Source organism: Athene cunicularia (genome assembly GCF_003259725.1).
Source record: "Athene cunicularia isolate RWA chromosome 10 unlocalized genomic scaffold, athCun1 chr10_part1, whole genome shotgun sequence".
Lineage (NCBI taxonomy): Eukaryota > Metazoa > Chordata > Aves > Strigiformes > Strigidae > Athene > Athene cunicularia.
In genome coordinates, this window is record NW_020799112.1 from 10,191,682 (window position 1) to 10,207,238 (window position 15,557).

Here is a 15,557-nt window from a genome sequence, read left to right on the forward strand (position 1 = left end):
TGATGCAACAAGTCTGCACTGATTTAAGTTGCCAACACAAACAGAGGGCAAGTGTTCCCCAGGAAGAGGAAGAACAGAGCTGCACGCATCCGTGGGACTGCTGGCAAAATAAAAATCTCTCACGTAAATACTGTGCTGTGTCTACAGACTGCGCAAGGAACATTAACCTTTGCAAGTGGTGCTTTGAAAGAATCTGCCTCCAAATGGATAGCTCAGACAGGGAGAAACTGCTCAGAAAAATGGATTTTACATACACATTCAGTTACAGATCAAGTCACCAAGGCAACCAAACAAGCTGCAGACACAAAAGGATTTTCTGATTTCACCCCTTCTTGAGTTCACTCTTCAGTCTTACATATAAACAACTTCACTTTGTGAAGTGAATCCCACAAAATCAGATCTCTAAAGCCACCTGCAACCCCATGTGGGAATTTACAGATAAAGATCAGCTTCGCTGTGCAGCAGGCACTCTGCAATGATCAGGCAATGCTCAGCAGAGTGCCTGTGTGTGCAGGTGGGGGAGCACGGCTGGAAGAGATCTGCTCTGTGTTCCTCAGGACATGTTCTGCTCCACTACCCTGCCCCAGCTCAGGGTGGACAGCCAGTTTATCTTCAAGAGCAGAAGGCTGCCCATTCCCATTCAGCAGAAGACTCTTGCCATCTCTGAAACTCTCCAGTATCACCTTCCACAGCAGCAATTCTGTTTACCAGAGAACTTCCTGAAGAAGTTCATACAAGTCACCAACATGAGCTGTCACACAGTTCCTCCACCCCTGTAAGCAAGGACTCACAGCAGGGTGCCCTCTGTATAACATCTTACAGCAAAGATCCTCACTTAACAGCCCTGAAGCCTTAAAGACAATCTTAAGGAGCATTGACTTCTCTGCTGATAAAGGGTCTATCCCTTCTGACTCTGGGAACATACTTCCACAGCCTCCCCAGCAGTCCTGCAACGACATTTAGCAGCTGTGCTGCTTGAATCAACTTGCCACAGCCCCAAGTTTGTGGCTCGCTGTTGCTTCTCCCTCCTCTGCAATGCAAACCTTTATGCAGCCACAGCGTCCTGCCCCAGCTGAAAGCTGAAATGGGTAAAACCTGCCTTTTGCAGGATCAGCTGCAAACTCTCTCACCACACGCAGCTGTGCTGGCGTGAAAGGGGAGGTGGGAACAGCTTAAACCTGCTCTCGCTAGGGCAAAATGCCCAGCAGCAAAGCCTACACTGAAACTGGTCGGCACAGAGAAATACCAGGCTAATGAAGACACGTGCTTTTTAATGAAGACACTACACTCTGCGCTCTGCTTAGTAACTGAATGAGACCTTATTAAGAGCACATTCCGCAGAATGCATCCTTGCATAATCAGTAACTGTGCGAGACAGGCCTTGTGCAGTCAGAGGGCTGGGAAAAAGTGACACTGCTGCCTAGGAGGAGCTTGTCCAGTCCTTGGCTGCTCAGTCTGCGCTAGCATTTCATTCATTTTCAGGTGTACAGAGCTAACAAAAGAGGAAATCCCTAGATTTTTTTGACGTTAATGCTCTGTGATGTTGTTTCCTTGGAGATAGGATTCCTTAAGAGATGAAACAGCAGCGCAGTACAAAAACAGAGACAGCACAGAGCCAGGCAGGGAATGGAGGCAGACTCTGGTTTACTTTAAGGATGCTTTATCCTGCTGTGAATGCTCACAGTGGCTAGGATTATAATACCAGTCTCTCCTACTTGCCAGATGATACAAAGCAGCTTTGTGTGCACAACAATCAGCCCTTGAAGTCTTAGACATCTTGCCAGGGAAGAATTTGGACAGGGACCATTACTTTAAGCCACAGAAGGAAAAGGTCCCCAAAACCTCATCTGGAATCCACAGCAGAACAGGAAGCCCATTACATGTAAGATAAAAAAAACCCTCTAAAAGTCCTCTGTAATACAGAGAGGAAAAAAAAAAGCTTTCTCCCCTTTCTTCCACCTGTAACAACATCAGATCATACAGTCACTTAGGCTGTACTATAATGGATTCATATTTCCCATGACCAAAGCCATCTATTCAAAGTGGCTTAATCTGAGAATTGAGGTGTGGATGAGCCTAACACAGACCCTGCTTCACTTCAAGGGAAGTACTCTTCAAGTTTCCAGCACGGGCCCAGCCAGAGCAGCTTCACTGGGGCTGGAGAAGAAAGGAATCTTGCTACAGACTTTAGTCATGACACCCTGTTCAGGAGAGCTCCAAGCAGCTGTCTGAAAGGCGTCGGGAGCAGCTGAGATGTCTCCGCAGGGCAGCTCCCAGCACTGCAGATCCCAGCAGAGCTAGAGCAGCAGCACCCTGCCCTTTCTGTCAGCCACCTCCGCTCACAGCCTGTGGCAAAGCCTCTTGGCTTTACCAGCTTCAAAGGACAGCAAGCATTCCACCCACAGGCACTGTGCTTGGAGGCAGCCTTGCCAAATAGACTATCCATGATTCTGCAGGGTCACTCTGAAAACCACATTCCTCAGATGACTGCTCCCTTCTTTCCTTCAAAGCAAATCATTAACAGAAAAAGCCAGCTGTGAAGTGTTATCAAGAAGTTTATTGGCAGAACATTCGTCCTTAGCATGCCAGTCACAGCCAAGATGGAGCCAACCTGCTGCTAATGCATTATTTACTTCATCTTTATCTCCCTGAAACAGGAGCTCCTGTCTGGAGCGAGCCACATGCCCACTAATCAGCAGAAGTGTTCCTTCCACCACAGCTGAACCAACCCCGCCTGAATGAGGATCCTGTCCGCATATCGAAGAGCTCTTTACCCAAAATACTGTCACAGCAGCATGCAGGGAACATTGATGTTTGTGGAAAAGCAACAGCCTCAACAATCTGCCAGAGTCCACTGAAGGCAAGTTTTAATCACTTGTTCTCCCATTACAGACTGCTCTACCTTACAGAAAAATTAAAGCAAAGGAAAAAAAAAATAAATCACCAAACCTCCACAAATCAGAATCCAAAATAACTCCTGGAATAAAAGGTACTGTTGGAAGCATGCGAAGAGAGATAAAGAAACAGCCGAGCCTGTGCCCAAGAGGTGAACTGCTTCCCCATGGCAACAGCAGCATATCGTCTGAGCTCACAGCTCTGTGGAAGTAAGGCAGCAGCCCAAGGCATGCAGGAAACTTTCCACCCCTTCAGCCCATCACGTTCTGAGTACAGAACGGTCCAACAGGAGACAGGGAAACTCAGGTGACCAGTTTATATGGGCTATGACAGCCCAACAGCCACTTCGGGAGGGGATAAACAACATCTGATATATTTCCAGTTCTGTTTTATTAGTGCTGGTGCTGAACGAGTATAAAAGTTAATTAACTAACCTTCATCCAAGACTCCCAATTCCCTCTGAAAACTGACAGAGCAAGCAACAAGGCTTTGTTCTACTTTCACACAGAAGGTTTGGCCAGAATCTGACCTCAAAATTCAGTCTAGGTGCTCTCAAGAAGAGAGGGGCTACCAAGGACACATGCATAAAGGAAGAAGTGTCAGGTTTTAGCTGTTACAAGTAAACAATAAAAATGTTTTTCTCCTGAAGAAATCCATGCCTAAGTTCATGAGTATTTTTGACAGGACTGCCTTTAGGTAGGTGAATAAAACAGGAAAGCCAGCAGGCATCCCAGATACCATCACATTCAGCCACTCCTTAGCCATCCACCCTCTGATGGTATTAGTAGTTAGTCACATACGGAGTAATGTATAAACTAATATAACTTCTTTGATTTGTGCAATGTTGAATTACAACCAAATGACTACACTGAACTTAAAAGGGAACAACATGGTTCAGCTAAAGAGGAAACAAGCTCAAGCTCTGGATCCAGCACTGTATGAAGCAGTGAGATGACAAGCATCCCTATGCGCTGTTAACTCATCTAACATGGACAACTTTTTTGCTAACATATGGAGAAGAGCACTATTGCTTAGGAACCTACTGTAAAAAACACAATAGAACCAGAACCTATCAAGGTCTCGTACAACTAAGGATAAGAAACAGATAGACACAGGCAGGTAATACTCCAGCAGCTTAACAACTCTCCACTGCGAGGGTGTCCATGAAGCATTTTAAACAACTCAAGAAATGCTACAGAATTTATACTTTTATTACAGTATATAACTTCCTAGCTGCCTCCTCATCTGCATGTTTCAGTATTGCTAACAAGTCCTTTTTGGTGTCTTATTAAAAGAGTGTCTACATGAGCTGACAAAGGGAAAAAAATTTCAAAACTAACTAGATGCCAATGTCACAGCAATGAGATCTGATTAACAGAGACACACAGTTTAGAAGTGGGGCTGCTGCTCATACCAAGCACATCACGTAGCCTGGCACATGCTACACTGGAAAGAGGGAGTTTAAATTTGCAACTGGGAAACATATTGGAGGCACTAAGAGAAAACAGAGAGACTGCCTGGCACACCTAGAACAGAGTCATACCAAACCAGAGGAGCATCTCAGATGTTTTGAAGACCCAGACTAGACATTTAGAGAGACATCTGTCAAAGCTTAGAGTGACAAAAGCTCAAAAACCACACAAGCCACTGTTGTCCCACTGTGCCCTGGCTACAGCTGACTGGGTACACAGCAGTAGAAGTCCCATGACAGTGATTTCCACACTAATTTGTGAATTCCTACCCTATCCTTTATAAGCTATGGTTAAGTTAAGGTCCCCCACGTAGTTGTAGTTGAACGTCTCAGAGTCTTAACAAGTTTTGCCTATCTAAAAAAGGATTTGAAGAAAAAGGAAGTACTTTATAAAGCATAAAAAAACCGCAGCACTCCCTGCCATCACATGTTACAGAGGCCAAAAGTCCAGCCAGACTATGAAATGCAATGACAGTGACTACCCTGCTGCTCATGAGTCACTGCGTCTCAGACTACCAGTAGCAGTATTGTTCAAAGGAAGGATCTCAACTCTTTCATCCCTTTTCCCTTGGCAACTGCTATGGTCATCATTAAAAATGGAAACAAACTAGACTGACTTCTCCCCAGATAAACCACGGCTGTTTTAACTTAATGCTTGCATGAGACAATTCTCTGTTGTGGGCACTCCCTATACCATACACAAACTGGAAACTGAAACACTAACTAGGCTAACTAGAAGAAACCTGGGGCAGATCAAAGTGAAAAAGGATTCATTCCTGAGTTCAAGGCTGGCCTTTCAACTATGACACTTCGAAACTGGACTCCAAATCTTATGGCTCTGAAGAATGATTAAATAACAAAATGTTATATAGGCAAAGAAATGCTTAGTTGTCATATATCTGAGCAGCCTTCTGCCCCTCCCCCTTGAAACACAAAGCACTAGATGACTCACCTGTCAGAATAGTCTGGAAAGCTGCTTCCACATTTGTAGAGTCTAAAGCAGACGTCTCAATAAATGACAAACCATTCTTCTCTGTGTGGACAGAAATACTATAATTAGAGAGGTACATCACATATCTCTTTCCCATCCAGAAGAACTTCTGTACCAGATATTTGTATTTTTCCTAATGAGACACTCTGGTATCAAGAAAAAGTGTAAGAAGTTGTGGGTTCTCCCCCCCTTACATGATCTGAAAGCAACACCACTCAACACCAATGTTAGGATTTACACTTATCCCCAAGCACAGGGAGCAGTCCAGTGCTGTGTTACTCTGAGGCACATCTTTCCACATCACTGAAAGTGAGAATTTGTTGCACTTTCAACAATTGTGCGAGGAAGCTTCCTGGATTTTCTTTAACATCATCAAGTTTGTCAACCTCCCACCTGCTAGTATGTCATGGCAGCTTATTTAATAGGGCTAGCCCAGCTGGAGGAATGACAGTCCTCAGCCTGCAGAGAGGGATCCTCACTGGCCACAAGCCCTGCAAATGCAGCTACAGGAAGCCTTAAAGCAAGAAACCCAGCTACACTCCCAGATTAAATAAATTTGGCCTAAAACAAGGCAAGATTTACAGAAACTAGAATTATTTTTCGCAGATCTTAATTATGTAATGAGTCAGAAAGCTGGTTTAATGAAAGTCTGTTCAGCCACAGGCAGTCTTGTAGGGCTCCAGATCACTTGGTACAAAGAAGGCAATATACAGGTGCAGAGCTACCAACCATACAAGAAACTCAAATCTGAAGCCATAGGCACAGCATTGTGAGAGAAGCAATGCACAGGCAAGAGAAAAAACCTGGTTAAAAATCTTCAAGTGCCTCTGGCTGATTCTTGAAACCACATCAGCATGCCTGTTCTACAAGGCTTCCTTTCTGACTGAATCAAAAAACAGCAAACACCACTACGTGACACTGAGAAACATCACCAGCAGCACTCCTTTTTTTCCCTACCAGCAGACTACTCCTGTATCTAAGACCACATAGGCAGATTCCCCACACAGTTAGCATTAGGAAATTATTTTGAGTTCACCAACCTGCAAAAGCTCTGGCCTCATCTGTAGGGACTGCTCTCAGGTGGCGCAAGTCACTCTTGTTTCCCACAAGCATGATTACAATATTGCTGTCAGCATGGTCTCTCAGCTCTTTCAACCATCGCTCTACATTCTCGTAAGTAAGGTGCTTAGCAATGTCATACACCAATAATGCCCCTACAGCTCCGCGATAGTACCTGTGGGTGAAGAGACATGTTAGAGAACCAGAAAGAAACAACTTGATTAGAAGTGATAGGTTACTATGCAATAATGGGAAATAGTAATTACTAAGACAGCTATTCAAAAAAACACCCAGAAGCAGGCTATGTGGGACATGAAACAGTGAAGACCAGGGTTATATCCCAGGATCACCAGAGCAGCTGGGACAGCTCAGAGTCTGGGGGGTAAACCAAACCCCACGTTTGTAGGGAGAACCCTGTATCCCAAAAATGAAGCCCTTGAATCCATGGGGAGCTACTGTCACCTTCAACCTCTGATCCACTCCTGAAAGTCCTCCTCCACTCATCACCATGGGTGCAGTACGGGCACAGCCCAGTGATATAGACACTTTAGAATGACTCACTGTGTTGTAAAAATGTCAACCTGATCAACTCTTCACAAAAGGCCACAGCTGGTCTCCTTTCAGATCAGAGACACACAGAGTAATGCATTCAAAAAGAAACATGCTGTGTTCTCCCACCCCACAATCACCTCCAGCTTTACTGAAATCCAGCTGCTTTTGCTATGGTTGGTTTTTTTCAATTAAATAAGCATGCAAAGTGAGCAGCCTTTCCTTGCTGCTACAGGAGGGTTTCTGGTCTTAGGTTACCACTGATAAAACCTCCAGGAACACTGATATTACTTTATCAATCGCTTGGATTGAAATGAGTCTCTCAAAGCTCTTGCATTCTAGGCTTGAAATGCCTCCAGCTATATATCATGAGAGCACTGAGAAGTAAATCAGTATGTGCAGGGACACACTATATCAAGTTTCAGGGCTGAATAATATTTAAGCTTCCTTCCACCATAGGTTGTAGATATTACACGATAAAATACAGACACCCCATGTTCACAGTTTCTGAGGAATTGGAAGGGCCCAGAATTAACCTCCTCAGCAAAAGCTTCTCTTCAGCCACAGAAGCTATCACTTACGCTGATGTTATAGCTCGGTATCGCTCCTGCCCTGCTGTGTCCCATATCTGAGCCTTTATTGTCTTCCCATCAACTTGAATGCTTCTTGTTGCAAACTCTACTCCAATGGTGCTTTTGCTTTCCAAGTTAAACTCATTGCGAGTGAAACGAGACAGGAGGTTACTCTTGCCTACTCCAGAGTCTCCAATAAGTACAACTGCAAGACAAAAATGATATGAGAATCAGATTCCAGATATAGATAATACACTGACATTCAGCTGCAGTAAACATTTGTTTTCTGGAATGGTGCATGAAGAAGAATGGCAAAACCACCACTCTCATCACGGGTCTAATGTCCAAGTCTTGATATTTCTAGAGAACTAGAGCTGCCGCATTCACCAGCAGTTCGAACAGTCTTTGGAATCAACTTTTACTTGTTATATTTCAGTCTCCTTTGCCCAACCCAGAAAAACATTCCTCCTCCAGGAAGAATATACATGGCTGTCACCGCAAAAGTTGGGGACCATTTGGATTTCACATCTTTGTAACAACACTATAACTAAAAACCAAAACGAAAAACCCCATACCACTCAACTGAAACCCGTTTTGCTGAAGAAGTCCAAAACACAGGGCAAGCAGCAGACTCTGCCTTCATTTTATACTCTTCGTACCTTTGCAGAAGAGAGGTTCCCCACTGCAGCAGAAAAATTTGTCAATGGAAAAAAAGAACCAAACACCAAAAACCACAAGACCACCAACACCCCGATAGGCAGTTTAGCTGAGCCACAGCTTCCACAGTCCCTCACTGCTGCTGTGACTTCTGACCACTCTACGCCAGAGCTTGAAACTGCTCTAAAATGCTGCTGGGATATCGCTGGGCCTCAGAATTAGAACCACCATCCACTCCCTCTTCACTGGCTCAGCCTGACTCATCACAGCACCAGTGCCAAGCAAACTAATTGGAAGGGTTTGGCTACGCTTGACAAGAGATTGTTAAGGGGTTTAAAGTCCAGTTCCTACAAAGCATCACGAGGATTCACTGCAATATCCTGTAATGCTGAATTAAAAGGTGCAAGTTTAAGCGTAACTAAAAACTCACTGCCAAGATGCAGGCCACTGGATGAAACACATTCACAGCCCTGAGTTCACACCAACTGGAGCCTCCCAGTACGATCTTATGCCCTTAACGAAGATACCAAACTGGTAACAGAATGAAACAAAAGAAAAAAGAGGACAAGTAAGATCCTTGAGAAGGAAGGCTGATCACTTCTAAGTTCAGCAATGAATCGAGCCCAGTCCAAGCAAAAGAGCACATGCTCAGCTGACAAAAAACCCCATCACTGTGGCTATGCTTGTTTAAAAAAACCAAAAACAAAACCAACATAAATACTTGCTCACTAACAGACATCATTTAAGACACTGCAACACACTGTTGAATATTCTCTGTGGTACAAGAAAGGAATGAGTGCACCAAACACACTTCAATCACGTGAGAAACCCCCCCCACTGAGTCTTAGTCTAGCAGTGCAAATACTCCCATCTGCTGCTGCACCACACAGCAGCCCTCTGAACACCACCTTCTATTTAAATAATGCAAAACAATTCTGGAAAATGAGATTTTCTCTGACTGCAAGGGCAGAGCAGCACCTTTTAAACACCCTCCATAAAATGAAAATTGCAGCAAATGCTAGCTTCAAACATGGCCTTGTGGAGAGCACTTCATCAAAATAAACATCTTTCCAGCTTCCTCTGCCAGCTGACGCAGCACACAACCAGCCGAGCTACCCAAGTTGCATAAAGCAGTGGCTCTGTTAACCACTTCTGTTTATGAAGATCACAAGTGCAGGTAGGTGACAAGCATATACACTAATGCAAATAGGATTCTGCTTTCCTGCATGACAGGTCAGCACTGTTCAGTGTCGGATGCCCTGACACAGCTGAACAGCTCTGCTGGCACGGAAGACGCTGAACCATTAATAAACTTTGTGCAGGGGACAGGGCACCTAATTGCACCATCACCAGCCTGCAAACTGCCATAGCTTTCCTCTTTCATTAGCAAGTTCTTCAATACTATTTTGGCAGGTTTAGGCCACAGTTTTATATGACATCATATTTGTCTTCACTGGGACGTTACAAACAAGTGCCTAGGAGGCAAAAGCTCTCAGCTCCCTTCACCTACCTCAGTCCTGCCATCACCCAGCATTAGCTTTGGCAGCAGCTAATGACATTTCTACACAAGAAAGACAGCCTACAGATTTCTAACAGATTTACTTTTCCCAACAGGATGCATCATATACCTGTTCAGTATTCCCCCAAAACTTACTTTTGTTGTTCAGTGTGTATTTCAAAGCACAGCTTTAAGTCATTTAACAATAGACAGATCACTAATTCCTCTGCCAGGTTTTTTTCCTTACCTTGTCTGAATCCCACGCTGCTTATATTCCAAATGGTTTCCAGCATCAGATTAATGTCCCAATTAAAAGGGGAAAATATTCCTCCTTGAGGTCAACTATTTCCTCTACTTAATTGGGCCACTGCAGCTCCTCTTGAACATGGATACAAGAACAGCTTGCAAAGTCAGCAGGCACCTAAGACTCCTCACACTTTCTGCACTTCTGTCAGTCTGAGCAAGTATCACTCTCTGAATACAATTATGAACAGTAACAGCTTTAACAGCCACTCAAGACTGTATTATTCATTTTAAGTTTGCTCTCTTTATCAAACTGCTTCATTTTGATATTTTATGCTACACAGTGTTCCCATGGTTTATATTCTTAGCATAGAAATACAGTAGGAATGACCACAGATGGCTGACTCCCATTCTAGCTATCCCAGACAAACAGTTTCTGGGAGGGAAATGACATTATCTAGTTCCAAAGCTAATTGTTCCTGCACACACATTTTTATTAGGCTTTTCTTCCAGAAACTCACTCCTAATGGTTAGAAATTGCCTTCTAATTTTCAGAAGAAATTAGCGGTCAGCTGATGGTGGTGTTCATGTGCCAGCATTGTCCATTAGCTTATTAGTTTCTCCTCCCAGTGGTGTTTACACTGGGGTATTTTCAGAAAGCAACCACATCTGCTCTCACTTTGTTCTACTGGCTAAATAAACCAGCTTCTCAAATGCTTCCTTATAAACAGACTCTCCATTTCCCCAAACATCTTCTCTACAAGTTTCTGAATTTCTTTTCCACACAGTGAGAACTGCACACATCATTCTAAACAGGACCTCCCTGTGACATATAAGGGATTTTAATACTTCCACCTCTACTAGGCATACCTGGAGCTGGTATTACCTTTTCCTGACCATATCACCTTGATGGCTCAGTATGCCTGTGATCAGACCTAATTCTTCTAGCTTTAAGTTGGAAAATTTTTACTTTGCCAAGCTCCTATGGGTGCCCAGGCATAAAACCTCACATCCTGAATCCCACCTCATTTGGAGGACTGCCGTCTTCATCAGCACACAGCCCTTCCAGCACTGCACTCCGACTTTGCCCTGTACCACCCATCTTGCATCATCGGCAAATTCCTTTAGGACATCAGCACTCAGAGGAGGGAGGTCTAGAGGAAACATTGAAGCAAGTTCAGCCACAAGACCTATTCTTGAAAACCTCCATCAATAACCTTCTTTGGACTTGCATTTCCCTTACTGGAGCAGCACCTTAGAAAGCTTCGCAATCAAGGGAGATTTGTATTGGCGCGTCCTGAAAGTCATCGCCCTGCCCCAAATGACTACTACTAGGCAGGTCATTCTTACTGGTTCAGTGATGTGCCAATTCAATACTTGCAACCACGTGCTTTAAATCAATCCATTTGACTGCCTACAGCATCAACCACTCCAAAGGTTTGAGACAAGCATCTGGTGGAGAGGAAAAAAACGAAGAAAAAAAAAAAAACAAGAAAAAAAGATCATACTACCATATAAATTTCATTCTGTAATTCCAGTTTTATTTCTGTAGAACACCAAAATAAGAATTCAATTTCCTAAGTTGCATGAAAAGCAATTTAGAGAACTACATCAAGAAAGGATTAATTTTTTACCAACATTCCAACTCACCTGATTTTATTCCAGTTAAACTTTTAACTTAGTTGAAATTTTCAGAGAACACTAATTATCTCATGCAATATGTTATTGACAACCTAATCAGGTTGAAAATGGAAAATACAGCATCACTGGCTTGTATTGTCTATGGTAAAAGTTATTACCCGTCACATATTACACAATTTAAAACAAATACACCAGCTCTATGGAATTACAGTGCCTAAAACCACTCAGTCTCTGCAATGAGCTCTGCTATTAAGAGTCATATCAGTAAAGAGTCTGGACACATCTTCATGACCCCCAGAAGAACTTGCTGATGAACACCTCTTCCTGCCCACTTCAGCTGGAGTTTAAAGGAAACATGAACAAGATGACCCACCTGATTCTATACCTTGTAGGCAGCTGGTGATAAACCTAACACAATCATGTCTTATATTAAACTCCCCCTGCACTTGTGCCCCCGTTTTATTCACCCGTTTTCTGTCACAAGGAGAACTGGTGTCTCAAAGGCACTGTGGGGTAGGGGTTGTTCGTTACCTGTACATACGATACGTAACATAGAGCTGGGCCTCCAAACACCTCTAGTAAAATAGCTAAGCCAGCACATTTATTATATACAAAAGCGCCTCCACATCCAAAGCAGCGAAGGCAAAGGGCTTGCTACCACTGTAAATAACAATAGGTGCCATGCAACCACTCTTCTCTATGAATTTCTCTAAACAAAACACACAAGAAAGAGTGTTTTCTAAAACCCAGACCAACAAGTTTGTTCAGTTTCAGAGCATTTCCTCAATATGAAAGGGAAAAGTTGGAGGAAGGGAAAAACAAACACGATGAAAAGAAGAAAGCAGATATAATTAGGAAAAACTCCAGTTTCAGCTAAAATGAATGTCAACGCAAGCTGCGTCCACGTTCAGAAATGAGAAGTCTGACCCCAAATCCAGTTCCACATGGTCAAGGTGCAGATGTAATCCTCTCGAGCTTTGTCCATAGAAAACACAGAAGATATCTTCTACAAGTGAGGGTTACTTTGATAACTACTCATCTACTGCAAATACATTAATCAAAAAGAGTAAACAGTTCCTGCATTTAAGCCAAGCTCAATTTATTAAGTAACAAAGAAGTATCCTTATATCACCATTGTATTTTCCTCCCATTAAAAGTAGAGTTAAGTTTTCTACAAACTGGACTTCATGGGTCTTGCATTTGCAGTGCTAGGAACAGTAGGCACTGCTCTCAGCAAAAAAACAAGAAGTGTGGAAGAATACAAAGACACATGTAAACCGAACAAGAGGAATTTACCAGAAACTTTTTACAAGCTAGGCTTAGTCTTTAGCATATGCTCAAGTGTTGAAACAGAGTCAGGAGAGGGGTATTTTGTAACAGGTACTGTGATTTTATTGCATGGCAGCATAGGTGGGCTCAGCTTACACCCACCAGCAGAGTCAGCCAGATTCTGACATACAGCTGCTATCAGTGGCTGACAGGACAAAACCAGACGTCTCATGTAAACAGACATGTGGCAGTTTAACTCTAGAGTAGTAAAAGACAGCTAGACTAAAGAATATCACCCAATTATTTTAAACCGTCAGGCTCTGAACTCAATCCCACCAACCTACCATGCCCCTTCAAGTCCATAAACCCAGAACTGTCCTAATGGATTAAATGTCCCTATAGACCAACATCCAGTCTGACTGTCAAGAACTGATGTCTGAGAAACTTTATGTGTAACAGAACAGGCTAATCTTTGTCCCAGCAAACCCTGGTATCTTCAAACAAGCAATACCTTCAGACTTGCCATTGTAACCAACACACTGAAACACCCCAACAGACATTTTCCTTCCTCTATAAATTTGTGCTGTCTTTCGAACCCATTTGCAGTATTTATGGCAATGCATCACTCCAAAACTTGCATATGCATCTGTGGGACTTTATGTCCTTTTGTTTTCGCCCGATGCTCAATAAAAGAAGCATTACAGATATCCCTTATCCATCAAATCGTGATAAAGAGCAGATACTTCCTTGCCCTTATCACTCACTGTTTTGATTTTGATAAAGTTGTACATTGCTTCAGTATAAGGATAAGAATCCATTAGGTTTCTCTTCTGATTATTTTGCTGCCCTTCATCTTTTCAATTCTACAATATCCCTTTCAAAATGAGTATTCCTGTCCTGCCAACATTTCCCCTCAATCCCCAAGATGCTTATGTCCCAGATTCAAACATCAGCTTAACGTTTCCCGCAAGTTCTCATTTCCTCTTCCAAGAGGTTTTACCTACCACTTGCCTTTGCGACCAGTGCCCAGTAATGAGACATTCATTTCAGAGATCTACTCACAATAATTTCAAGATCATTCCAGAGTGGTGACAGCTTGTTTAGAACCACCATCACCTCTGGGAAGTTACAAAAGTTTCCACAATTCCTATTACTCTGCATTTGTTATTTCAGCTGCCACATTAATCCCAGTTATGTGACACGGCATAAACCTCCCATAGTCTACTTGAGCTTTGCAAAGCCTGAATTACTCATCTTCACAACACCATTTTCACAGCACTCCCTGCACTCCCAACAGCTTCTATAAACTGGACTAAACAGAAAAATCTCTAGGAGGGGCAATCAGTTAAACTAACTTTTCTATATAACCAAATCCCAAGTTTATTATTTCTCAATTATATAAGGAAGCAGATCTAATAAAGATAGGACCTCTCCCAACAAACTCTGCGTCACTGTTATTCCCAGGCCTCTTCAGCTAAAACATAATTATAAGCATATTGACAGAATTGTATGAAAAAGTATGGGTTTTATAACTCGTACAAAGAAGTACCTACAATAAGATTGCTTGATGCGATTAAAGTAGTGGTCAGCAAGGCCAACTCTGCACGCTGACAAAAGAGGCCTTTCTTGGCACTTCCTGACTTGATTTTAATAGCAATATAGGTGACTAATTTATAATTAGAAATAATGCCACTTTCTACATAGGATAAAAAGGGGCAACAACAACAAAAAAGCAGCTGTTTCTCAAAGTTATTACAGGAGCTTCAGAGTACAGAAAACACACTGATGTTTTCCTAAGTTTCTTGATGACAAGCACTGAGCCTCTCACCATTACAATATATCAAGCAGTACTCTAAATTATAACTCTAAATTTACAATACCATTTCACAATAAACAACCACTTTTTACAATACTTCGCTTGCTTTTGCAGTAGGATGAAAATTTGGCTAGTCAACTTCAAAACATCAGCATTTCCAAACATGTTACACAACATGCTTTATGAACAGGCTAGTATTTTACTCTGTGGAGAGTGAAAACTGAGTAGTTAACTACAACCTCCAGCATTTTAACCCAACTTGCTGCGTGGGGCTGACTGAAGGGGTACGTGTCCTGGAAAACAAGGTATTCCTGCCCTTCTCTGCTGGGCGCTGCATGAGGTGCCAGGACAGGAGACGAGAGCCCTGGGTGTGAAACAGCAGTTACCTTCCCCCCTCGCAAAATGCTCAGCATGCAGAAGGCAGCAAATACTACTACTTTATTCAATTAGCTGCATCATCTACCAACGCTGAGCATATAACTCACTTTATAGTACAATTTTATAGCTAGGAAAGGAAGTAGTCCTTATCAACCTTGGTTATCCTCGTTAACGATTATTGTTCGCCATGTCGGCAGGCTGGCCGTCACCTCAGCCCCTTCACGGAGCAGAAGCCTTGGACAAGACACAGCCACGCCAAATCACCGCTACAAAAACCTGCCCAAATCTGACATTTTGGGCGAGGGCGCGACGCTCCGGATCAGGCAGCGACGCCCGGCACACCCTGGGCGACGGAGCTCCAGAAACACCCGACCAAAGGCTTGGCGATGCCCTCGGAAGCGCAGCCTCCGCCTCACACCGGCAAGGCCGCCACGGGGCTGGCCGGAGGCCTCCGCCCGCCCCCGCCCCGCAGCTTTCCACGGCGCACACACACACACACACACACACACACACACACA

At 43.3% G+C, this 15,557-nt stretch overlaps 1 protein-coding gene across 1 annotated transcript in view; it reads right to left on the reverse strand.

The window, feature by feature from the left end:
* RAB11A (RAB11A, member RAS oncogene family) overlaps positions 1-15,557 on the reverse strand; it is a 37,751-nt gene that overhangs the window by 3,280 nt on the left and 18,914 nt on the right. Inside the window, exons 2-4 of the mRNA XM_026856044.1 lie at positions 7,547-7,742; positions 6,398-6,591; positions 5,319-5,399 (exon numbers count right to left, since the gene is read on the reverse strand). Of these exons, the coding sequence (XP_026711845.1) occupies positions 5,319-5,399; positions 6,398-6,591; positions 7,547-7,742 (471 nt within the window). The remainder of the gene's footprint in view (positions 1-5,318; positions 5,400-6,397; positions 6,592-7,546; positions 7,743-15,557) is intronic.